Below are 25,709 nucleotides of genomic sequence, written 5' to 3' on the forward strand. Positions count from 1 at the left end.
GTTGGAATATAATGCCATTTATCTTAATAAGAAAATAAAGCAAACAGCAGCTTTAAAAAGAGCCTCTAAATTGTTTAATTCATGAAAACTTTTCTGGTCTCTCGGCTTCAGTCTATTGTGACAATCAGGACGAGCTTTTCTTATCAGCTGTGCACTGAAATGAAAACTGATGTGGTTTGAAATCCTATTTTACAGGTAGAGCAAATTTGCATGGGCCTGAAAATATGGAGAGAAAAAAAACCAACCAGAGATAAAGGACATTTTCAAAAACCCCTGGATACACCAGTTGACTAGTCAAAAATCTGGCAGTTTAATTCCAGCAAAGCAACATCTCATTCTGTCAGTGGGATAATATCTTTTTCCTTCTTCTCACTGTCATTTTAATTGAGCACACTGGTGCCCCTCTGAAACATTGATCTCTGTACAATCTATTAATTCTCAGCAAAACAGACAGCTGACAACACAAGTGGTGATGTGGCAGAACGTGGCTGCATAATTCATGAGTGTCTGAGAGAATCTCTCTGTGCCCTTCTATATTTTAAGATAACAGTTATATTATATGTGAAGTCAGATAAAGCACCATTTTGTAGGTAAAAGTACAGTCACTGTCTAACTTTGCATGAGGCAGTGATCCTTCAGTTTAGGGTTGAAAATATTACTGAAAGTCCTGGCTGGCTTTTCATGATGTTACAGACATCAGAACTGTTCACAGATAATACAGCTAGGAGTCAGGGACGCTATGTAATAACACATGCTCTACTGAAAACAGAGCAAAGACAATATATTTAATGTTTCACCATCAACTTCATTATTTTTTGTAAATATTTGCTTCTGTTGAATTTGATGCCAGCGACAGGTTTCTTTAAAAATGACAGCTGTTGCTTCAACCTTCACCTTTTCGAACTGTACAGATTTGTGACTCATTCTTTACTCCGTGTACGAACGTGACTTGTTTTAACTGTGTTTTCTGTGTGCGGATATACTGAAGTGTGAAATTAAAGCATCACGCCGAAGCCTCTTACCATGGTGGCAGTGAAGGGAATGTTGTCAATGAGAGACGAGGCCAGAGCCGAGACCCACATCACCAAGATAATGGCTATAGCCAAGCGCTGGTCCTCTGGCACCGCCTGAGAGGGGAGATAATAAGAGCGACAGATAACTGCTACTTTCATTGCCACTCAGATGCACACGCCCACCCCCTCCTTCTCAGCCCATCACTGATTTAAATCAAACACACCAATTATGTTCGTTCCTTGACACTTTGACACTGAACCTCTAATCAGGGAGAAGCCTGAGAGGACGGTGCTGTTTGAATGTGACACACGATCGCAGGTGGTGGTGGTGGTGAGTTTTATTTCGGAGCTCTGCTGTACCACACACATCCAGGCCAATTCTCCACGTGACAAGCATGATGTTGTTTGAACCCTCTTGATAGTTATCTCTTAGGTATGCATAGCCAGGTTAAAGGAGGCAATATCTGCTGCTTTCACCTGTCCTCTCCGTGTATCAGGAGAGAAAAGGCCACGCAATTCTTCTGCAGCAGGTTGTCCTTTGTTTGGGGAGGCTGAGCAGGTCAGAAACCGTGAGCGGCACACCACCTGTCACGTGTGATTATTAGACTTATAGAGGCCCGCAGTCTAAACGCAAGCTGACGTACCTATTACTGGTACAATTCTCCGCTCAGAGTCAGCTCGCTTGCATGATGCACACTGGCTAGAATATGGGTGAAAATTACCTCAGGCGCCTTCAGCTGCTGACAGGAATCAGATGTAAACACAATAATTGAATTCAGATCTGCATGAAATGCAATATCACGTCACCTGTGCCCAATTATCAATTATACCAGTGTCACGGAGCCCTGAGAGATAATTTTAGGCTGAGAATCAAAGGGGAAAAACTCACTTTTATAAGCAGCGCTGTCTGTTCTCCGATGTAGTCGATAAGCTGCAGCTGGGCTAAAGCCTGAAAAATGAAGAGAGGAAGATTAATATGGCGAAAAAAGTGTGAAGAGAATTAGTTGTAGGTGGGATTCAACCTAGAAGAAGAAAAGCAATTTGGTTTTTATTAAGCGACCATTAAGCAGACAGAGACACATCTATTCTTGTTATCGTTATTGACACCGAGAACAAAATATTCACATACTGGTGGTCGCTTCTTATGGAGACTGCTCTCTGACACTATAAATGCCTTTAACACACGTCAGAGGAGGGACCAACAAAGCAGATTTTGTGCTGACATTACGTTTTTCGTGTTCATCCTGTCAAAGGGAGTCTCATGGGTAAAGAAATAGATGATTACTTTTTACATTGTTAGCTGACTGACCAGTACGCTGTCAATAGATCTGAGAACTCATCCTGTTTTCAATCAGTAGCTTGTAAGGATGTAAGGATGCCCAGCTAAAGCTACATTTGTCACAGTTATAATTACCTTGTGCGACAAATAGAAAGCTCCAAGCAAAAGTTGTTGTTTGGCTTTTTTGGCTTCAACTATTTACCCCAGTAGCACACATACGGTTTGCAGACATTGGTGCGAGTAAGGCTGGAAAGACATAGTTTTGGGAGCGTTTGCTAATTGGGACGATGTTGGCGAGACGGTGTCCAGATGCCACCGTCTTCCCAATTAGCAAACGCTCCCCATACTACGTCTTTCCAGCTTAACTTCTATTTGTCAGGCCAACATCTGCAAGACGTATGTGTGCTACATGGGAAGTATGAGGGCTGAAATCATATACAAACATATACAAATGTTTGTACTTTAAATACCTCCATCAAAACGAAGAGGGCAGCAAAGAACAGCAACGTGGCCCACTCCACCCGGTGCAAGATGATCTCAAAATCCTGAATGTCGGCCAGAACCAAGAGCCAAAGTGCACCGAGGATAGCAATCCAACCTGAAAGAGAACAAGAAACGTCACACACGACACATGGAGATACTTTCCTGCCCCATATATAAAACAAAAGTATGCGTTAAAAGGAAAATGCCAAAAATTCAACATGTGAGAAGTCGATCTGCTGTAATGTAATAAACATAGACCATATAATGAAGTGGGACCTGTTTGAAACAAAGAAAAAGCATTTGTTCTGTCTTGGTGGGTCCGATGAAGCGTTCATTATCACTGAAAATGTCATTTCAACACATTGTAGTCAAGAGGACAATATTTGGCACCGGCCAGTGTTTTGAAAACGGGGAAGAGTGTGCATCCACTTGAAGCAAATTTGATTAAAACAGGTGAGCAGCAGTAATTGCCTTGGCCGAGGCCCTTGGGGAAATAATTGCACTACTGATGAGAATTACTGAAGAAAGAAGAGCAGCGGAAGGACACAAAAAGAAGAGTGACAGAGATTGAAGACAGGGAGAATGATAATACATACATAATGTTGATTTAATATGCCTATACAAGATAAAAAGAAAACTGCTTGTTGGTAGAGGCCTTCTCCAAAAAGACAGAACTACAATTCATTTCTGTTTTTTTACAGTTTTCTGAGGGAACTTTGAGTTGACATCTGATAAAATGTATCAGCTGAGTTTAGAGGAGAGATCTAACAAGTACAAGTGCAGCAACAAAGAGGAGGTCGACAGGGTTAGAAGACTCTACTGCACTTGGTCTTTATTAGAGGAAAAGTGGGACATTTCTGTCTCATACGGATGATGTCTGTTGAAGGTCCTTGTGGATAAAATGTCACATAAGGCCAACTCTTATACCTAAGCTAGCTAATATACCCATTATAGTGAAGCTTTAGTGTGGCAATGAAAGTACCAACACAAAAAAAGTTGATCTTTTATTTAAATGTACTTATTCTAAAGCATGTGTCACCTCGAAAAAACTTGTATTTGAGCTGTCTTTTTTCGGTGAATAGCTCTTTCCGTCAGGAGCTCATAGATCCTTTTGTCAAAAACACTGAAATAATGAATGCAAACAACAGATTTCAACATGAAACATTAGATACAGAAGTATCTTGCTGGCTGCAACACATAACCAGAGGCAGGAGAGGCAAACCAGACAAATGTTCGGGGCCCCGAAAATCAGTTTAGGACCTAAAAATAAGTGTTATTTACACGACGACACTGTTGAAGTAGTTTAGTTATTAATTTTGATTTGTATTGTTTTGGTTTTAATGTGATTTATATTCAAAAATTCTACTAATGTGACACTGGAAATAAAAAAGGTTTGGATTTTGTACATTTCTTGTTGTTGTCAGATTATTTATAACGTAATGATGATAAACGCTGGTTGGAGCGGCCCCAACAGACTTGAAACACCACTGTAGATAACTAATAAGTGACCCAGAGACCTCTGCAAAGATTCAATGATTCTTTCATTAACAGATTACAAAAACACACAGACAAAAATATGACACTTTTGATTCCCTCACATCATTGATATTTTCCGAGGCTGCATCCGAGAGCAAGCAGCAGATAACAAACCTAAAGAGCTCTCCAATTAAAAGGAGCTTTTAGGCGAGTCTGAGCAGTTTCTGATAGACTCGTCCGTCATGCACGAGACAAAAGTGTTTGAGAGCAGAAATGTGCTGTGAAAAATGTCTCATCGCAGTTTTCAATGAGGAACACAACAAAGTAAATGAGCACAAGGCCAAAGCCAAAAGATAAAGAGACTTGTGCTGTGGCACGAGTATCTTGTACACTCGTGAGCGTGTGTTTAGATAAGTGACTGTGACGGTTTCAGGCATCGTTTTGCTTTGCCAAAGTCTTGACTAAAGATTCTTTACTTCCCTGTCTAAGATCTCCTGATTGCCACAGAGGGATCAATAAAGTTTCATCCAAACCACGGCTGTAACTCACATAACCGCAGACGCATTAGAGGGATCAAATGACCAGGCAATGATCGGACTGAATTTAAATCTTACCGTGTGAAGTTAATGAAATTTTAATGAGGCTCAATTTTTAAAACACGTGTGAATGGACAGACGCGATAGTCAGCCCTGACTGTGACCCGCATGCATTAATGAGAGCCGTGTTTGCACAGGCGCCTGTCCCACCACAGGGACACAAAACACGCTGCTGTGGGGTCATTCCCATTTAATAAATGTCACTGAGAGGTAACCCGAGCAGCGCCTGTAATTAACCGAGCATGTTTGGTGACTGAGTGGCCGCGGCAGCGAGGGGAGCAATGACAGTGTGCGTATGAGGACAGCCATCTTCATTTAGGGACGGTGTTGGCATTAATGAGATGCTGTTAAGGTCATTTACCGAGCACGTGTCAGAGGCGTCACAGTCAGAAGTGCCAGACAGACAAGATGTAACCCTCAACCTCAACCCTCATGTCCTGATCTACCAACATGTCTGAAATATACAAGCAGGCAGATTAAGAGCTCTGTTTACATCAGTTGATTGGCAATCAGCTGACTGGTAGCATCCAATCACAATTATACAGGTGTATGTTACACAGTAAGTTTATGACCTGACAGTCTCATGCTAACAGCAGCAGCTCCCTTCACCAAAGCAACCTATGAAAGCTCTTTGTTAATGGATTTGTCACTGGATACCGACGGACCACTGATATTATTCACACATATTAAAACCATTAGAAAGTGACCGTACCTTTACACATAGTCCTTTGATCTGTTATATCTTATTATAAAAATATTGATTATAGCAGCTTAAGGACAAAGCGCAATTATTTAATGTGCAGAATTGGTAGTCAATGACCTGCATGTCGTAGCCTTATGAATTTACTTCCTGGTGATTTTACTACCCAAAGTTATTTATATATGATTAAGTGTACACCAAGAAAATTTCCAAGAAAACATAATTTGTAACAACATGATTTTTTTCAAAGCGCAGACTGCAGTTTTACCAGAAAACATCTTTACCACTTGTTTGAAATTGCAGTGCATGACTAGATGTAATGTGACGGGTCTAAATGCAGCTCGGTATCCATGTAATTTGTTGGTTGCATTTGCTAGTCAGCCCTTTATTTCAGCTCTTTTCAAATGTAAGTCTGGAGGAAGCTGCGTTTCATAATTACATGACAGAACCTACAACCAGCCAGTGGTGCCTCTGAAAACAGCGCGGTAATGAGATAGTGCTGCGCTCACCCAGGTCGAGATGAATGCTGGGAACGAAGGAGTTGACAAAGAACATGAAGATCACCACGGCAAGGACGGACACACACTTCACCAAGAGGACCTTGTCAGTTATTCTGTGCTGTGGGAGAGAAAAATATATTCTTTTGTCAAGCGGCTGATGGCGTTTGTCTTAAATGAACTTTCACAGACTAGGCCAACTTCATTACTGAGATAGCATCAATGTGCTGCAGTCACAGTGGGTGAAGTGTGAAAGCCTACCTTCTTTTGCAATTCTTGGATGTTTTGCTCCCAGTTCTTATCTTCTTGAGAAATTTGTCTGTCAAAAACATAAAAACATTTTAATCTCACATTGGTTTCATTTTTCTGCGTGTCGATATACTGAAATAAACATTTAATTAGAGTATCATCACTCTCTTAAAGGAGACATATTATGCCCATTTTCAATAAGTTTACATGCTTTAATGCTAAAAAACACATCAGTTTTCTCGTACTGTCCAGCGCTGCAGCACTGTACTCCCCCTCTGTCTGAAACTCTCTGTTTTAGCTCCTGTCGCTTTAAGGCTCCCCCTCCCAAATACCAAGTCTGCTCTGATTGGTCAGCTCACACACGCATGAGCCAGCACCACTAACAACAACAGAGCAGCTGTGCTGAATCAATTCGTATATGCCAAACTTGCTGCTAGGCATAAATTATTGATGTCACAAAGTCACAGAATTAAAGGCGGGACTACTGACGAGGTGTTCAGGGACAGTGTTTTCTGTGGGAGAGAGGAGTTTCTGTTGTTTGGACTTCAAAACCTTCAAGACCTTTTACATGCGGAAGAACATATATAAAACACTGAAGGAAAGGAAGCAATGAAAAAGCATAATAGGTCTCTGTTAAGAGCTTTAAAATATTAGTGAAATTATGGAAAATGTTTTTTCTCTAATAACTGTTTATGGATTCATGCTGAATGCTGTGCTGTTTCGGGGTATTTGTGTGTGTTGTGGATGATACTTCTGTATTTCCCAGTGCTTGAAATTGTATTTGTTATAATTGCTATGTCCGTCTGGAGAACATCTTGGCCGAGAGGACAAAAAAAGGATCTATTTTGGGACTTTTTTCCTTCCTCGATAATTTTCAACCCAAAAACAAAGAAATCGCTCAGTACAACAACACAAATTATCTAAAATGATCAAAAAAATGTGCATGTGCAAGTCCATAAAATGTTAACAATGTTATGATAAATATCTCCTCTATCTCATTCTCACAAATTGTGTGTGTGTCTGTGTGTGTGTTTCTGGGGAAAGTGATAAAAGCATTCTTAACAATGACAGATGTGTGTTATGTTTTCAGTGCTTTTTTTTTTTTACCTTTGGAAGGTTTTCATCATCTTGCGGAGCAGACTTTCCAGGTTGAGGACTTTTTGCATCAGGAGGCATTTCACGGCCGTCTCCTCTCGGCTTGCGGGGTTGATGCGCTGGGCCGTCTGCCTCCAAACCAGGATCTCGTGCTTGAGTTCTGGAGGAGCGGGACAAACAGAGCGGGAGAGAGGGCCGCCTGTTCAGTGTGTGTTAAACAACATGGACTAACACAGTCATGACAACGGTGGAGCTTAGTAGCAGCATGTAGCATGTTAATAGCGGAGGATATGGTTGGAGGCTGGCTGAGAGGATACAAAGATGTTTTCGGTCAATATGCTGTGAGCCCCCATAGAGGGACTAATGCAGTCAGCCGATGGGCAAATTGACCGGCTCGGGAACAGCCAGGGATGCAGCCTGAGGGAGCTGGACGCCTGTGTAGATATCAGTAGGTGCCATCCTTTTTCAGGAAGGTTGCTAGGTGACCTTAATAGGATCTAACTGGTAGAGGAAAAAAAACATTTCTGTAAGCAAATCTTCACAGCTACGGGTTGTGGCGGGGGCTTTTGAGCCGATTTAGCCACAAGCTCTCCTCAGTGGGCCAGGTTGGCGGGAGAAACGGAAACTCCACAGGGTGGGGTTTACAGATGGGCTATCAGGCCTGTACTGAACAGTCGGCAGTGGCAGTGATCGGCTTCCTTCAGTCTGCCTCCGGCTCAGTGTGACAGCGCCTAACAGTCGGACTTCCTCACTCCTTAAACGGAGCTCGGTGGTGACGACTAGGGAGCCTGGTGGTCTGTGTTTTAATGATCCCCTGCCGAGCTCCTCTCGGAGGGGGGGGGGACTGTAGCGTTGTGGGTAAACGCTGATAAGAGGTGACTGTGTTTCTGGAAGAATCGCAAACAATTTCACACAAATATGTCTGTTTTATTAGTTTGCCCATTATCTCCATCCCTGGGGTCTCATACACAAAGATCTACAGCAGCAGCGAATAGATTTTAGGATGGAGGACACAGTTACTATCCAAACTAAAAAAACCCTGTGGTTTCTACTCTTATTAAATGATCTCGCTCTACTTCTGGACAATGTGATGTCCTGAGGGATGGCCAAGTAATTGTTTCTTTTGTTAATGGAGAATTAAGGAGAGCTCAATATTTTATACAAAGGCACAATTGGGGGGGGGGATTGAAACCAAGATGGGGTCCTGACTGCTTTCTAGATGACTGAAGTCTTTTCTTTACTGTCAGTGTAAAGAGTTTTCCTGACAGAAAGAGCAGCCAAAAGTGTCCCACCTCAGTAAATTATGCTGAACTTAGCCTATTATCACGAGTGCTTTAATTAAACTCATTTTTAACCACATTTACTCAGGACCAAAATTGGGCTTTAAATCCTAAAAGTAGCTTGTTATAAATTTAGTCCCTTCCAGTGATAATTGGTTCTCTTTTTGTTCCTACAGTTTAAAGGTCATATTGTTAACAGTTAATTAAGTAGACAAATCTTTTTTGTTTTTTTTAAATACATCTACAGCGCTGTCTGTAGAAAGGTGCATAATTAAAGTATCTCTTTTTTATGATTGTGAGTCAATAATTTTACAGTTTTTCTTGGGTCCAAAATGTTTGTTCTGTTTATCTCAGTGTAAGATTTCTGACAGCTGGTTCCAGCTTCTAACAAGGTTTGTGAGCCAGAAGTATAACCCCGTTGGACTCATGTGGTATCCGTGTTTCATCAGCAACCAAGAGTCTTGGTAGTTGACAGTGTGGGCAAAAAAATATAAAAATGGCAAAGTTTAAAATACTGTGGCGCTCACCTGAGACAGAGGTGGGAAACATCTTCAATTCAGAGCGCATCATAGATCATGTGTGGGAGTTAGAGCGCTGAGGCCATAATCCCGAGTTAATTAAGTTTCTATGAGGTCACTCCATCGCCCGAGAAGGTGAGCAGCTGTCGTATGGAGGTAGTATGTGCTCTGATGTTCTTCGTAATAATAAACCCAAAGCCATCATAATTCATTTTTAGGCTGTGAGTCATCCAGAGCGATCCTACAATTTACATTTCAGCCTAATAACATGATAACTCGGCTGCGAGTGTCATTCACCGTTCATTACCGATGAGAGAAGACCTGAACTCACCAACTATTTCAATGGACTCTTTGTTGTAGAGCTTTTTGTTCCAGTAGAGCATTCGCAGGAAGGGAAACGAGGTGAAGAGCACCAGACATATCCCGAGGAACATGTAGCCTGTGAAACTGGCAAAATCGATCCCCTGTAAGACAAATTATAATAACGTGTTAGACTTGTGAGAGAAACTCATGCAGTGATGATCTGAACTGTTATATATCTGTAATACTCTAATTTAAATTAATACAGTTCTCTTTGTCAAAGAGTGGGTGTGTTCAGATGTGTACAAAGGCATTTTATCAAGTGGCATTTTAGGCAATAAAAGTTTGGATTTGACAGCAGCATATGGGACTGACACTAAAAAGCACATAAGTTGATTATAGCACACAGGATGGGCTGAGATAAGTGCATCCTTAAAGGGTAACCAACAATAAATTAACAATTAATCCATCCAAATGTTTACAGATCTTGGGGAGTACTGCTGCATATGTGAGGAAAGTAGCACAGAGCCTTTAGTGGCTCCAGAGGAATTTTGCTGTAATCTAATGATTTATCTCCAGTGATGTCACTCAGTGGCTGGTGGCATTGTGGGTAATGTATGCACCAGATTATGAGGAAGGCAGACGAATGCGTGAAATTAAAAAAAGCGATATCTCTGGCTCTGCTGTATCGATTTTGTTCCGTCCATAACAGTCAAGCAGTGCTAAACCAGTGGACTGTTTTTCAAAAAACATGTTATCTACATTACCCACAATGCAACTTAGCCACTGATTGACATCACTGGAGGAAATTGATCAGATTACATGCAGCTTCCTCCGGAGCCACAAAAGGCTTTATACTTTTTTTTTTCACATGTGCTGTCGTACTCCACAAGACCTATTAACACACTTTCACTTGTGAAATTGTCAGGGTTTCACCTTTATGGTTTTTCCTTTTCCATCAAGTTCTAGTTTGGCATGAAGTGCATCTTACTTCCTGAATTACTAGGAAATGGGCAAAGAACACCATTTTATCAGATATACCTATGGAAATGGGTCCTTGTATGACAAAGTCTATGTAACATGCCATTTCTGTATCACAAAGCCTCTACATGAGTGATTTATACTGTCTCAATGTCTCAAAAGAACAGTGATGAAACTGGTTAACAGTGACCTCTACAGGATTTTGCAATTTCAGGGTGCAACAAAAGCCCAACATAAAGCAGCAGAGGAGGGGTGACACAACGACACATTCAGCAGGATAAACCAGCATATGACAAAGATGAACCTATTCTCACATACAGCCTGAAAGATATTAAGTATCTTATCAAGTCTGAGTGTAAAGTATGAGCAAGAGACACCTCCCCAAAGACTCCTGCTCTCTCAGCCAGCAGTGACCCTCCGGGCAGCCTCAGGGCTTTGGGTTTGCTGCTCAGACAAACCTACTGTAGTATAAATCAGTCCAATCGTTCGGTAGCAAGACACGAGAGAGCAAATCACTAAAGAATTTAAATGTTGTCTGTGTGTTTGCTGCTGTAATGTATCTCTGTTTGCAGCCGTACACCCTGAGCTGGTGTGTCCATATTTCAGAGCCAGTGTCAACGACTCCTCCGATGGGTTGGAGGAGATCCACTTGGCACGGAGAGTCACCGATGTCCCTCAATAAAAAATCGTACAAAAAGCAGGTAGAGATTTTGTATGCGCCATGCTACCTTGCTCTATAACAAATCAAACACAAGGGCACTCTGATGAGGGACAGAATCGCCTAAACACACTTCACAGCTGTGCCATTCTTTCTATCTCTGGATTTCTCCCGAAAATCCCCTCGACACAAACAAGCAAGCATGCAAACAAACAAACAAACAGGCGGGCGAACCATGCATGTAGACACAAGCTGTCCTTATCAGAGGCCAGACATGACTGAATGAGCGCGCTGCTGCTGTGTCCCTGCGGTTCTGTCACCTGGGAAACGATGCCAAGACAAACCGGACAGCCGGCCTGGTGGGAGCCTGGTGCGGGGGGGGAGCTTTTGTACACCGAAAGGAGACCACATACTGCTGCACCCGCAAAGGCTAAAATGTCACGCGCAGTAAACAGATGCCACATCAAGCAGCCAGCAAATGTCATGTCTTCTAGTGATGTAACATTATGGCCCTCTGAGTATAAAAACAGTGAAGGTTATGAGAAGAGCCTACAAGTCATTGCCCTTTTCAGACAGCGACAGGCTGCTCTGATTAACAGTTTAATGCTCCTACTGCTGTTTACTGGCACCACAGTTCACAGTCTGTACAATACAGAACGGCATGTCTGTGAATGGTTTTCCAAACTATCACAACGAGATTATACAGTGAAGCCATTTTCATTTTTGTCCCAATGTCAGAAGGCAATTAGACTAACAAATAGGCTATTTAAATACAGATATGCTGCCACAGGAAGGCGACACGATGGTGTGTACAGGAGCCGACTTCCAATCAGGAGAGTCATTTTCAATTAATTTGATTGCACTTTGACACTGACATCGTTTCTGCAATTTTTTAAAATAAGTTTTTTAAAAGTTAAGTTTGTGGCCCCTCATGTCATGGCCCAGTCTTCTATAGGGGGTAGCCTAGTATTTCTGATTATGATTTTAATTCTAACTGAGGGGGATGAAACTGAAGCTGTTAGAGAGAATTACATTTATCCTGGAAAACGAAAAACTCAGAAGATTTGGCACCCACTGGTCAAATACAATATCAGGTAACAATGCCTGGGAGGGTCGAGGGTCAAGGGTCGAGGGTTGGGGGGTTGGGATGGCTCATTTGTTCTCCTGTTCTTTGGTATATTGTTTGTTGCTTTAAAAAAGAAAAAAGACGCATGTTAATTTGGATGCTGTACACGATGAGGATCCTGAGCTCCGTGATAAGAAATATTTGAAACCAGAGAGCGTGATGTACAGTATGTCACCCACCGCAGGAAGAGAACTGGGGCGTTCAGTTACATGGCTTCACACATTATTGCATCAGGACTGACACTGTCTCCTTCACAAGTTTAATCAGACATTAATCCCAGAGAAAGGTCTCCAGTGTGTCGTGGTGTACCACTTAGGAGAAGACTGGAGCCACACCAATATGAGCTGTGGCTGAGGTGAGGAAGAGGGGGGAAGCACTAGGAAGGGTACTCCACACAGGTGTCAGAAATAATTACATCTGCTAAAAGAGGGAACTCTTAGAGCAGCTGTGTTGCTTGTAATGACTGTTTGACGTAGTAATATTCAGGCTTATAAAAGTATGAATAAGGAGGCACAAATTTAAGTCAATCTTGTAAATGTTTGTCTGCAGGAAGGCTGCTACAGTGACAGTATGTAACACTGGTCAGGTGTTACAGTTTCTTTCTCCACTGTTTTGACATTTTTAATTCCCATGATTTATGACGGCAGCAGCAAAAGTATGAATTGGTTTCACCGCCACTACATTCATTTATCACCGGGCCATCAACATAAATAAGGGTCCCGACTCACGATTGTATAAATACATAGAGAGACCGTGCTGAGCAGAGATAACATGTGTACAACCCAGCAAACACAGATGATTAAATTCACCCACGATACATATTCATAAGATACATGTCTGAATGTAGCCTAGAAAATAAATGTGTATGGACTGTAACGGTTGAATATTTTGAAAAGCACTTAAAATTATCATCTAATATATGTGTTGGGTACAGATTGTTATGACACTTACCCACGCTAACGTTGAAACCTTATCATTCCTGAAAATTAATGTAAGTTTCTCCTAAAACACGGTTGCAAAGTTAATTCAAAGCTGTTGCAGGATGAGTACAAACATGGTTTTCTTATCTAAGTTTTTGAAATATAATTGGCTACACGATGCGTCAGTCAAACAGTTGCTGGTGTATAATAATAATAAAAAAATAATGACGCCATGGAGCGTAATGGATGTTTTTGAGCAATAAAAGTATATAAAAGCATACATAAAATGGATCTACTGGACATTTGGGAATAAGAGAAAACAGAGTGAGTTGCAAAAAGTTCATAAACGCTTGTTTGTTTGATTGTTTGTTGACTGAACCTGCCTGATGTGGTCGTATCCTGAAAAGACTCGCAACAACAATCTGTAATTCTTGGCAGACAATCTCGCCCTCCCACTGGAGTCCTCTTTACTGCCTCCTGTCAAATGTAAGTCTGGACTAACTATTCGAAACAGTGAGCTAAGAGCAGCTAAATGCTTTATAAAGCTTAAGAGTTGAATGTTGAATTTTAACGGGACTGGCAGCATCACAATCCCTTTCACATTACATTGAGTCGTTTGAATCAATGTTAATATCAAAAAGATGCTTAATGGAGCTTCTTAGTGGTGCTGTTGTCCCTTTCTGTCGCTGCAGAGTTGTTTGGAAATGTAACTGTCAGCCTCTTTTCTCCATGTGCATTTATTACTGCCATCACAGTGATGCCCCTTTCCTAATTACCAAACACCTTGTCATATGATGGGATTTCCAAAACAGCACTGCACTCATTATAGAGGAGTAAAGTGCCACCCGCGCTGCCAAAGCTGTTCTTATATATATATATGTGTGTGTGTATGTGTATGCTCGTGTGTATACTGAGTGTTTCTTTGTGATATAATTGATTACTTTTTGAGTACAAATCCTTCACTGCCTAGAGGGCGAGCAAACACAATCAATCAATCAATAAGGACACAATAACTTAATACGGAAAAGTCTTAATAATTCATCTTTTGATCATGACCTCAGTGACACTCAAATGTAATCTACGAAGTCCTTGAATCAAACTTATATTGCTGCTTCAATTCAAAAACTACTGACCTCTAGAACAGCTGATCAAAAGATAAATAAAGGGGCGAGAAGTGACATGAATCCATTTTAGGTAATTTTGTCATTCACTGTACAGTACAGTACTGTACAGTCTTTTTACTGAGGTTCACGTGTCGGACTACACCGAGCTGATCTGTGACAAATCTGTGTATACGTGCAAAATTTAGGGAGAGAGCTGTAAAAGTGCCTACTTCTTTGCGCAGGTCCTGATTTGATACTATAATCACATTGGGTGGATCTCCGACAGCTGTGGCAGCCCCTCCAATGTTGGTGAAGATTACTTCTGCAATCAGGACATGTCTGGGGTCTAGATTAAGCACCTCACACAACCTGCAAAATCAGATAGAGACAGAAAAGCCCTTTAGCCCTGATTAGATTGCGACGAGTAGAGAGAAATAAATACAGGAATAAAAAAAAAAGAGGATATTGGAAGATAAAAAGCATTGGTCCTTTAACACTGAGGCTTTACAAGACTTCACCCTGCTGGCTTGGTAACAAATTGGAGCAGAGTTTTGCCCCGATCTGTCATGTTTGTCGGGTGTCGGTCAAATATTATCTTTGCTCTGACCTTCAGGCAGAAAAAGCCAGAACTTAGTAATGGTTTATCGTATGGACTCAGTTCAAAGGCAGAAAATAGAGACATTAACAACAAGTGCGAGATACAGTAGAGGCGGGGAGCACACACATGTGTGAGACTACAGTAGAGTCAACTGTACCTCCTGTGTAGTAAGTTCTGTTTTTGGGAAGGTGTTTCAGAGAGGAGATAATGATCTAACAACTGATGTGACTATTTAAAAGAAAATACTGGAGGGCTACTGGTTTGAATTACTGATCAGAAAGAAAAACTTTGAGATAAAAGCTAAGAATACTTGTAATATGTCCGATAGCTTAAGCATCCGATCACAGCAAAACATGTCGCTAGAAGTGTATCGCCAGCAAAACGTTTGCATACAGCGTGCATGGCTTGTAGTCCTCTCTTGTGGGGTCTTTCTAGTGATTTGTAGACGTGCATAAAAGTTAAAACAGTCAGCTTTGACAACAGGCGGACCATGCCGTGCTGCCTATAAGCTTTTCTAAGGCATTTTTTAAAATGTAGCGACAAATCTAGGCGTGATCGGGGCCACAACATTGTGCAGATGTTGCGGATGAGTGAACTACTGAGTAAGGTAGTGCAGCTGGTCACATCAGGGGTGGTGGAAGACATTTTGCAGCTGTTTCTACAACAGAATACAAAATGTTGGGGTCCAAAAACATGCAGGTTAATTTATTAATTAATTTTTGGAGTCTGTAGAATTACCCATAGCTGTGAATGTGAGTGCACAGCTGTCTGTCTCTATGTGTGCTCCTCCTCTTACCTCAGGATAAGCAGGTATAGAGAAAGGACGGATGGACAGCCACACTGTACCTTATGGTGACGGGGGTGAAGAGCATCATGGTGGTCACATTGTCCAGGAAAGCAGAGAGAATGGCAGCGATGAGACAGAGGATGATGATCATTGGCCAAACTCTTCCTCTGGATAATTGGTAAGCCTGCAGAAAGATTTAACATGACGGTGAGTCAGTGTTAATGGTGCTTAGGACCAAATGAAGTGGACGTCTTGATTCATTCACTGTACATTACCAGGACCGTAATGACGGAGCGGTGTCGCTGAGAGCATCAAGAATATCGCAGCGACACGTCACAAATAATCTCTTCTTACATTTTCATCGTGAGTAGTAGCACTCCAAAAAGTAGTGTACTCATATATCCAAATATAGCCATATAATAATGAATTACACACAGAGTCACACTCAATAATGCTCATATATCAGCCCTAACCCAGCAGGGAATGACTCAGGATGGCCATCTTTTCTATGTAATAGCAGGATGTGTCAGAGCTGAGCTGCTCTCAGAGAAGGTATTTTAATTTGGAGTGCACGCTCTTGTCCGACTCACACTTAAAATTCATGAGCCTGCATGATCCCTCTGTTCTCCAGGTGCTACAGTACCTGAAGGACAAAGGCGTTCGCCCTCCTTCACCATCTACACAGAATATTCAGGATTAAAAACTGAGCTTCACAGAGCTGCTGAGAGAAACAACGAGCTGATTTTCTGATGGGAGGAAACCTTGACCTTCTAGAGGATGAAAGTCTTATCTTCCACTGTAGAGTAACAGACTAATGTAGCTGTTTGTTTTAATGGTAGATGTTTTAATTTGTAGGAAACACGCAGATCTGCATTCAGTAGCATTCAGTTCACACTCAATTTACTGAAATGTCTGAACATACAACTCTAATTTTAGAAATAACCAGTTTAAAGGTCATTTCCTTCAAACAGTTCAAACTGAGCGCAGTTGCAGCAAGATTCATTCGTTTGAATAGACAGTAGCGACCTATTTCTCTGATCTTCCCCGCAAAACAAAGCAAATGTCACTCCTATCAGCCTGTTATAGCGCCGTACCTTCGAGTCAGAATGTAAAGATAGGCATCAAAACTTGTTCGGTCATCTTACGTCACAAAGGTCCTCACAGATCTCCGTTATGTCAAATAAGTCAACATAAAAACTACACGCTTGTCATGTTATCAGTGATAATTTCAGGAATAGCTCAAAGCCTGTCACCTTTAAGAAAACTCTAAAATACCACTGGGCAGCTATTTTCATCGACAGCTCTGTGGTGTAATACTGGGATATAAAATCTACAATCGTGGCCATGGTACTGCTCACCTTCATGTTCAAAATGTCAGCCTCTCTCGATCGATTGTAATGATTTTGTTATTTTCTGTGCTAGTGATGGGACCTTTAAGTGCAGGTGACAATGGCAAATAAGATAAAAAACATCCGCAAATAGGAAAAAACAACCGAACAGATCATAAATTGCACCAAAAAAACACCTTTTCTGGTACAATTTAATATTATTGTGCTTTTCTGCTCTTGTGGTTGTGTTTTTTTTTTTACTTGCCATTGTGATTTGCACTTCAGGGCCACCGTACCCATCAGTATTATCTTCACTCACCTTCACAGCACAATAATCAAAGAAGCCGGTCTCTGAAAAAATGGCCACCAGCACCATCTGGAAGAAACACAGAACATTTTTCTTTAAAAAACAAAAACACCCTGTCACCCTGAAAACAGTCACCCACAGACAATAAGATGGTGCTCATGTAAGAGATGGTGGTCAGTAAGACCGATATCTCCACTGAGCTCCACTCTCAGTACTGAAGGACTTTCTTTTACTCTATTATTACACCAATTGCAGTCGGTTATGACAGCGAAAACGAATGCCAAGGCCGAGAACACGGTCCAAAAAATGTGTCTTTTAAGGAGACGGCAAGCAATTGTTCATAAACCTGAACGTATATCACACAAGGACAGTCCAACACAATTGCCTTTTATAAAATGTATTTCAAAAGATATAAATACACAGCGTCTTGGACTCTTTTCAGAAAGTCCCTCTGCTGCATTTCACAGAATGAGATGAGTTTTCAGTGGCAGCTGTTGACAGTGGAAGTTGTCCAACAGGAAGCTCCCATCTGTGGCCGTGCATCGATATGAAATTCAGACATCACTGATCCGCCAGAGTTATGTTTTATTTCATGTGAATAATGAGAGTTGAATGTTTTGTCAAAGATGGATTCTTCTATAAAGTTACAATGTGTCTGACGAATGTAATCAGCCTTCATAGAAGCTCTTCAGACTCGCAGGTCAGTGTTGTGCTGAAGCTGACAGGAAATGTGGTGATATAAAATAACAGAATACAATTAGTTTTTTTTCTGTATAAAATCTTACAGCGCAGACTGTCCAAAAGGAGATTGGGTGAATAAGTAACATCTTTGATTAATACTGTAGGTCTAACCATGCCAAACAGAAGAGCCAGCGTCTCGTAGTCGATCCACTCCACCACAGTAACCAGACTGGGCCGCTGTGGACGAGACAAAGAAAATAATTAGAAGAAAGAAGGAAAAAAGGAAAGATTCAGATACATTCATCCTTATTCACTGTTATTTTCAGTACAGTAGCACCGGTCCTGCGTTTGGATGCTATCGGACTCTTTTCCGCAGCAGCCCATTATGACTTGCTATAGCAGGAAAGCACAGGTGGAGCTCGTGACACTAATGATGGCTCTGTTCCACAGAAGTGTCCCAGTGAGCTGCACGGGCTCAATACCTGCAAACTGGAACCTGTAATTAGTGTTATTAATTACACGTGTGTGATCCCTGCATACGTCTGAGCTTTGAAAACTACTTTCCAGGTTTTGAGTCACTGATCTTTGGACTATAAAAGCCCTTCTGCATTTACTGCCTTTCTTTTTCTGAATATTTTGTTGCAGAAGATTATGAATACTGTTAAAATAACTTATCTGACTTAAAAACGTGTTAAGTACGTGTCTGCAAAGTGTTTCCCCTGATAAGATTCATGTGCAGCAGCCAAGTCATTTTGAGCACCACACGAGCCAAATGAATGTTAAATCAGTCGCTCAACGGAGACCAGATTTAATGATAGTTCATCCACTGGACTTCTTTAGCGAGTTTATTATCTAGTTTTTCTTTTATCTGTTCAACCTGTTGTTGTACTCAGATATGGTCACGGTCTGAAATCAAGACTATTTATTTTAAAAAGTGAACATTTCTTCGGGAAGGAAACCCCCCTGCCACATAGGGAAAACACTTGTATGTGAGGAGGAGCATAATAAAAACCGCTGACTAAAGATTCGTCTGTTAACAGGAAGTAAATCTAATTTGTCCAATTTGCACGGCAGCCATTTTGAATCCCTTTATTGGGAAACTGCAACAGGAAGAAGTAGCGTTGGCCAACATGCCCATAATGTCAGGCTATATCATCATACTGCCGACTGAAAAAGACGTATAAGAAGCAAATTAGTTTATTTTAGCACATTAAGGGATATTTTCACAGAAATGATAGCATAACTTTGCCCGTATGCCCCGCTACGTTAGCTTAGCAAACTAACTTTCTTGCTAATTTAAAGTTGTTGTTATTGTCCCCTTCAACTACCGGCAAAACACCAACTGACATTTTGAAGTGAAGTGTTTCTTTAAGCTGAGTATTCCTCGGCATTACTCAAATATTTATTTTACAGCTCACTGAAACAGAAAAGGTGAAAACAGACTTACATCACCGATGACAGCCAGAGCGGCTAAGGCTCCCAAAGATCCCAACATGGCGGCCAGAGTGCGATGTACAATCTGAAAATTCAAAAGGACACACAGACGCCTCTTAATCGAAGAAGATATTCGATGTTAAGATGTTTAAATATCAATGTTCAACGGTTGCAACGAGCTAAACATCCCTCGCCTCACCCTAATTTTAATGCATGTATCTCATACCAGTGTTTTATTCCACTTTTTTGTATATAATCCTGTCGCCACATACTGCATCTCAAACTTTGAACTGTAATTGCATGCTCAAAAAAGCCCAGTTATTCTCAGAAAATGCTGCTGGTGCTTGTTTTCCATTAGCACATGATGGTCCGTCATTTTCTTCTGAGTAAAATATATCAAGACGTGCTGAACTTCAAGAAGCTCTTACGGCCGTCTCCATGATGCCGAGCCGCCCTCCTCCACTCCATCACTGCTCTCATGTATGATGATGCATCCCATTATTAAAAATTGAGGTGATGAGCATGGATGTGTTATCAGACATCAGAGCTGCTCCTCTGACATTCATACCATCGCAATAAATTGCAGGAAAGTAGGTCACTCATTATGAATATTGGCAAATGCAGAGGCTGTTCCTGATAAGAGATCTGTGGCCTTTGTCTTGACCTAAATGGAAAACTAGCTTATTAAAAAAATGTAAAAAAAAAACACAACTCTTTTTCTTTTTTGTGAGGCAGTTTTATCGGCAGGCTTATTCCGCTGAAAGGGACGTTTATTGCACGTTAAAGAAGGATGTCTGGTGTGAACAACAGTCATCGTCTTCACTGTATACTGGCCTTGATCAGGCGGGCTTCAGACTTTCAAAGACGTCTCTTTGTCTGAACACATCTTTTCAGATGGAAGATGAAGGAGAACAAAAACCTCCTTTATTCCTGCCTCGAACGTGACCAAAGCAAGGACATTTCCCTGAAGTGCCCATTAAAAAATAAAGAAAATTTGTGTCCAATTACCAACACAAAGAGAGATCCCTTCGTTTGAACTTGTTCAGAAAATTCCCATTATCCTAAATGTGAGAGACTAGATTATGTGATTACTCATTAGAGTAAAAGTCCGATGGAGAAAAAAAACTAGCAGGCGAGTGACACCTGACGAGAGCTGCTGTCAGATGACGTCTTGCTGATGTCTGAGTAGCCGCGTCTACTTTCCAGACAATCCCTCGCACTTTCAATTACAGCCTCTGCAAGCGGACCTGTCAGTAACAGAGATGACACATGAGAGTGTGTGCAGAGTGTAACTGTGCTGTCATCTCTCACAGCCGGCTGCTGACTCTCACACCGTAGTATTGCCCCCGCTGGAGCAGCTTAGTGAGCTCACACCTCGTCGCCGCTCGGGGGGGAGATTAGCTTGTCTAATTAAAACCCAAAAACTGACGGGAAATCACAGATGTATATTCACGGAGCTCGAAATCCAAACAAGTGTGAGTAAAGTGAGAAGCTAATGAGCAACACATCCGAGTAATGACGGCTAATATGTGGGAAACTAGTAATTATTTCATATCTAAACGCTCATTAATTATCGCTGAATCCTTAAATATCAACTGACTGATAATCAATCAATGACTTGTTGCGTGTATGTTAATAAATTACGTTCATAATTACATTTCCAGTGAATATTATAATGATATATCATCATTTTTAATTTACGAGGTGATGCATTTTCATGACGAAACTATAAATTAAATGATAATGAGTCAATCTAAAGTAATTATACAGCTACTAATTATTACTAATTAGTATTTTGAATGAGTTTGACACATTCACATAGGAATGTGAAGGATGGAGACGGAAGAGGAAAAAAAACACATGATCAAACATCACCAGGTCGTACGAGAGAGTTCAAAACAATAAAAATTAAAAATTATGCATTGAAAATGTTTGACAATGACAGAACATAAACTACATTTGGGTCTGAAAGACGTGGACGTTTATTAGCTGGAAGAGTCTAATGGATAATGCTATCAAATTGCATCATGGGAAATGTAGGATCCAGTGTTTTTGAAGCTTTGAACCTCTCTAAACCTGCGCCTGCTGCAGAGCTTTGGGGGTTCTGGGGGGTATTTGTTCTATTAGACCTTGTTAAATGAACAAATAGCCTTGAACACACGATGGGCCGGCAGGCAAACGATCAAACATTGATAAATTATGAATACTTGAAAATGTATACTATTTATTGCTTGAGAGAGTTTCCTCAGCTGGCTCTGAAGGGAGGAGGTGAAGTTTTTTCAGTGGGAAACTTTCAAACTTTAGCTTGCTTTTGCTGGTTTTCTACAGTCTCATCAACCCCGGCTTCAGTTCGTCTCATCATAAAGTCTCATGTAAGTCCAACACTAAGTCACAGGAGTGCCCCTTTAAGCCCCGAGTTGCAAATAGCAGAGATCTCAGAAATAAATGCAGTTTCCCAGATATTTTGACTTGTCTTTGTAATAAACTCACAGGTGTTACTAATCGCACTAACAATGTCTCTGCTCTGTAGTAAGCTGTGACGGTGAGTCATCACGCAGGTATCATATCAGGACCCTGGAACTGAAGCAGCCATATGGATATCAACCATTAATAATCGTATTATTATAAACACCTGTGATTCTCCTACTGTCACATGTCAAAGTGTCTTCGTTGAACCTGCTGTACGTGTTACACATTCCCAACAAAGGAGCAGATACTGCATTAAAAAAACAAACTCATCCATCATCCGTAGAGGAGCCTGAGAATCAGAGGCCTTTTACCTCGAAGATGATGAGAACGTAGACGCCAGCCAGGATGATCCCAGCGATGGCCACCTGTGTCTCCACATTGACGTAGAGCGACTGGTGGGTCATGGACAGCGGCACCACCTCATTATCCTGCAGGAAGGCCTGGACTGTGATGACGATGGGGTCACTGAGCGAGAAAGGAAAGCAGCACATGTTGTTGTTACATGAGAAAACGGCACCACATACTCATAAAATAATGGGACACTATATGATGCTATGTGACAGGAATTCAACTATTGCCAGACGTTTAATTAAAAAAGAACCGTGGCATTAAAGGAGCATTATGTAGTTCTGGGGAAGAAATTTTAATCAGCAGAGAAAGATCTTCCTATACCTAAACAGTTAAATAAATAAACTTGTGTTTGTTTTTCTGACTGCAACGGATCAACACAGTTTCATACTCTTTTACTTTGTTTGAAGCTAGAAAGGTGGCAGGGTCCGCCACATATAAACAGTGTTCTGGGGACCTTATTTTCCTCTGAGAACAGCTTGTTTATTCACTTATGGAAAAAAATAAATGTTTCTGAGTTTGTATTATTACCTTATTAATATTATGAATATTAAAATTCTGAGATTAAATATCTTTTCCAAAACTACGTAATGCCCCTTTAAAGGTGCGATATGTAAGAATTTTTGTTTGTTTTGTTTTGAAATTATGTAAAATATGTTGAAGTTAGCATGCTAACCAGCTAGCCCCTAGCCACTCTGTAGAGTGATAGACTGATAGTAAACACCACCAACACTTCTCTGGTGCTCCAAGCTCCAGGTGTGGGCAGAATCTGCTAATATGACTGCTACCTGCATGGTTAACTAGGCTAACTAGCTAACACCAGCTTCAGTTAGCAGCAGTTAGCGATCACTCTGATGTGGCTAATTCTTACATATTGCACCTTTAAAAATGAAACCAGAAAATACTGTATGAAAACACCGTCCGTGATGCAGAAGATGTGAATAAAGTTTCCCCCCTGTTCTCTCAAGAAAAGTCAGACTACTGTCCAGCACAAACAAAAATTACATAACCCTCCCACTTTTCTGACCCCCGCTAACATTCATACAGTCCCTCAGACGACTGTTCACAGCAGCCAGTGTGAAAGTAGAAAAATCCAACTGTTCAAATCAACAGTGTCACACAGAGTCTCGAGTACCTGCTGAGCATCTCAAATGTTTTTGTCAGCAGTATCTGGTCACTGCGTTCACTGTGTAGAGGAATGGTCCAATTATGGATCACCTGTTCACACACAGCAGAAGATAAATGAGTTCACCTTTCGCTCGGCAATACTTCACAGATGATACAGAAAAGAAGCAAAATGCATCACACTGACGCGCTCACCTGCTGAGTCCTCCTCCTCCTCTGTCCCAGCTGCTCCGTCTGCTCCACCTGGATCAGAACGTACTCCTGGTTGGTGAGGTCGATCATCCCTCCCGTGAAAGGCCCCCCCACCTGGAGCTTCAGCAAAGCGTTGTCTCGAAAATCTGTCAGGTTCATTGCTGCGGGACGCGGACCGTCAAAGAGAAACATGTGGTATATGTTGAATGTGTGTTCACCACTCCCTCTGACCTCCCTCTTATCTTCTCCTGCAGCATCTACTCTGATTAAAACAGGATGGAGATCCTTGTGGATTAAACACTTTTTTTTTTTTTTTTAAATCTGTCAAAATCGTTGTTTTTCTTCTCCTGTGTCTAGTAAAACATTTCCACCCGTGCTCCACCTCTCTTCTTGTTGATTAATGGTTGGCTGGGCCTACATAAAAATACCATGTGCAGCGACATCGATGAAAGGATACAGAAACTCTCAGTTGAAGAGACTGCCAACATCCTCCAGGGGTTGTCTCGGTCTGGATACATGCTGAAGAACAGCTGAAACCACCAGAATACAGTCGTCAATATATTATTCACTCAGTCCAAACAGTTTGTAGCAAAGAAATACGGAGAAAACAATTAAATGTGTGAAAGTCACATTATGTAAAGGCAATTTTAGTGAACGTCTATGAGAGAGTGCTAACTGAGTGGGTTTCTGCCTTTAGCCCAGTTAGACTAGTCAATAGGATCAGTGTCATGAGTTCAACATTTTGGGAAACTTGTGTGTGACATACAGACATAAAGTCAGGAGGCGATTAGCTTGGTTAGCATTAAGATTGAAAGCGAAGGGAAACAGCTAGGCTATCTGTAAGCTTCACAAAATGGCCACCAGCACTTTAAAATCTCAATTCTTAACACTTTGTATCTTGTCTGTTTAATGTGTACACAAACAAAAATGTAAAAACAACAATTCGTGGGGTTTTGTTTGTTTGTTTGTTTACAATGAGGTTGCTAGCAAACCAGCCAGAGACGCTAGAGAGGCATAGGCTAGCTACTAGGCTGCGCGATAGCCTAAACTCTTGTTTTTCAAGAGCACGTAAAACGCTATAAAACCACAAATTCATCTTTTCTCATTCCTATTTCTCATTTAGAGGTTTTAAAGGTGCCAGTAAGTGTATTTCTGAACTTCAAACACAGCTAGCTAGCTGCTAGCAGCTAGCTGTTTCACCACGCTTCCAATTTTTATGCTTAGCTTAAGCTAAGTCGAGCTCCATACATGTGTAAAATGTTTTGCCAGAAGTAATCAGGATAAGTTAGTAAATAAGTAACTGATAGCATTAGCATTAGCCTTGCTATTTTCAAAGGACACATCCACTTACACTGCAGAGAACAACGATGGTGAAGATGGTGGCAACTTTGGAGGCTCTGAAGCAACATCTGAAAAGACAAAGACGTAGATTGAAGAAGACAGAATGAAATAAAACAGCACTTATAAAACCAAGGCCTGCAGGTCTGGATGAATCTATCGTGTCCCAAAACATAAATCCGTCTTTATAAAGTGCAATTTATTTATTTTTTGACCTCTTAAAAGGAAAATTCTCTCTTTGAAATGCTCTGAAAGAAGACTTATACATGACTTTTTACTAAAAAAGTGAAGAAGGTTGGGAAGCAGCAGTATAAACGCTGTGCTGACATCCTGAGGCGTCTCACCTCATACTGCTGGTGAGTCTGAAGCTGAGGTTGAGGTTGTCCAGAGGGTCGCTCTTCTCCGAGGAGCTGGATCGAGACAGGGACAGGCTGGTGACCTCGCTGCCCAGCCGGTACCTCCTCTCAAAGTCCAGGGAGCTGTTGTCCCAGGGCTCTTCCCCTCCAACAAAGCCGGGGTCGTGTAGGGTCATGTAGGTAATACTGGGGACAAAAATGATCGCTGTCAGTCCTCTGGGCATCGAACGCTGCAGCTTCAGTGACAGAAATAAACACTACGTTGGCATTTAAGGACACCAGCTGTGGATGTCAGCTCTTAAATTGAAAAAATGTTTCTAATACTGAGCAGCAGAAACATGTCTGTATCATGTAATCACAATTTCATTACTGGTGCTGTACACCACTTTGAATTGAATCAATGTCAGAGGTCTTGTTCAATGATGTAATAAGTTTAGATATTTCCTTAAATGACATCCTGACTGCCTGAAAT

At 41.3% G+C, this 25,709-nt stretch overlaps 1 protein-coding gene across 2 annotated transcripts in view; it reads right to left on the reverse strand.

Annotated features, from left to right (window-relative positions):
• The window catches only part of oca2 (oculocutaneous albinism II), a 41,475-nt gene that overhangs the window by 12,140 nt on the left and 3,626 nt on the right, over positions 1-25,709 (reverse strand). For both annotated transcript variants that reach the window (XM_073476983.1, XM_073476982.1), the window contains exons 3-20: positions 25,226-25,423; positions 24,895-24,952; positions 24,001-24,073; positions 23,547-23,704; positions 23,362-23,444; positions 22,190-22,343; positions 19,423-19,494; positions 18,147-18,212; positions 17,307-17,363; positions 15,719-15,843; positions 14,505-14,643; positions 9,518-9,650; positions 7,401-7,548; positions 6,306-6,363; positions 6,057-6,165; positions 2,763-2,890; positions 1,903-1,962; positions 1,023-1,127 (exon numbers count right to left, since the gene is read on the reverse strand). In XM_073476983.1, coding sequence (XP_073333084.1) covers positions 1,023-1,127; positions 1,903-1,962; positions 2,763-2,890; positions 6,057-6,165; positions 6,306-6,363; positions 7,401-7,548; positions 9,518-9,650; positions 14,505-14,643; positions 15,719-15,843; positions 17,307-17,363; positions 18,147-18,212; positions 19,423-19,494; positions 22,190-22,343; positions 23,362-23,444; positions 23,547-23,704; positions 24,001-24,073; positions 24,895-24,952; positions 25,226-25,423 — 1,924 coding nt within the window. The remainder of the gene's footprint in view (positions 1-1,022; positions 1,128-1,902; positions 1,963-2,762; positions 2,891-6,056; positions 6,166-6,305; positions 6,364-7,400; positions 7,549-9,517; positions 9,651-14,504; positions 14,644-15,718; positions 15,844-17,306; positions 17,364-18,146; positions 18,213-19,422; positions 19,495-22,189; positions 22,344-23,361; positions 23,445-23,546; positions 23,705-24,000; positions 24,074-24,894; positions 24,953-25,225; positions 25,424-25,709) is intronic.

Source organism: Pagrus major, chromosome 11 (assembly GCF_040436345.1).
Source record: "Pagrus major chromosome 11, Pma_NU_1.0".
Classification (NCBI taxonomy): Eukaryota; Metazoa; Chordata; class Actinopteri; order Spariformes; family Sparidae; genus Pagrus; species Pagrus major.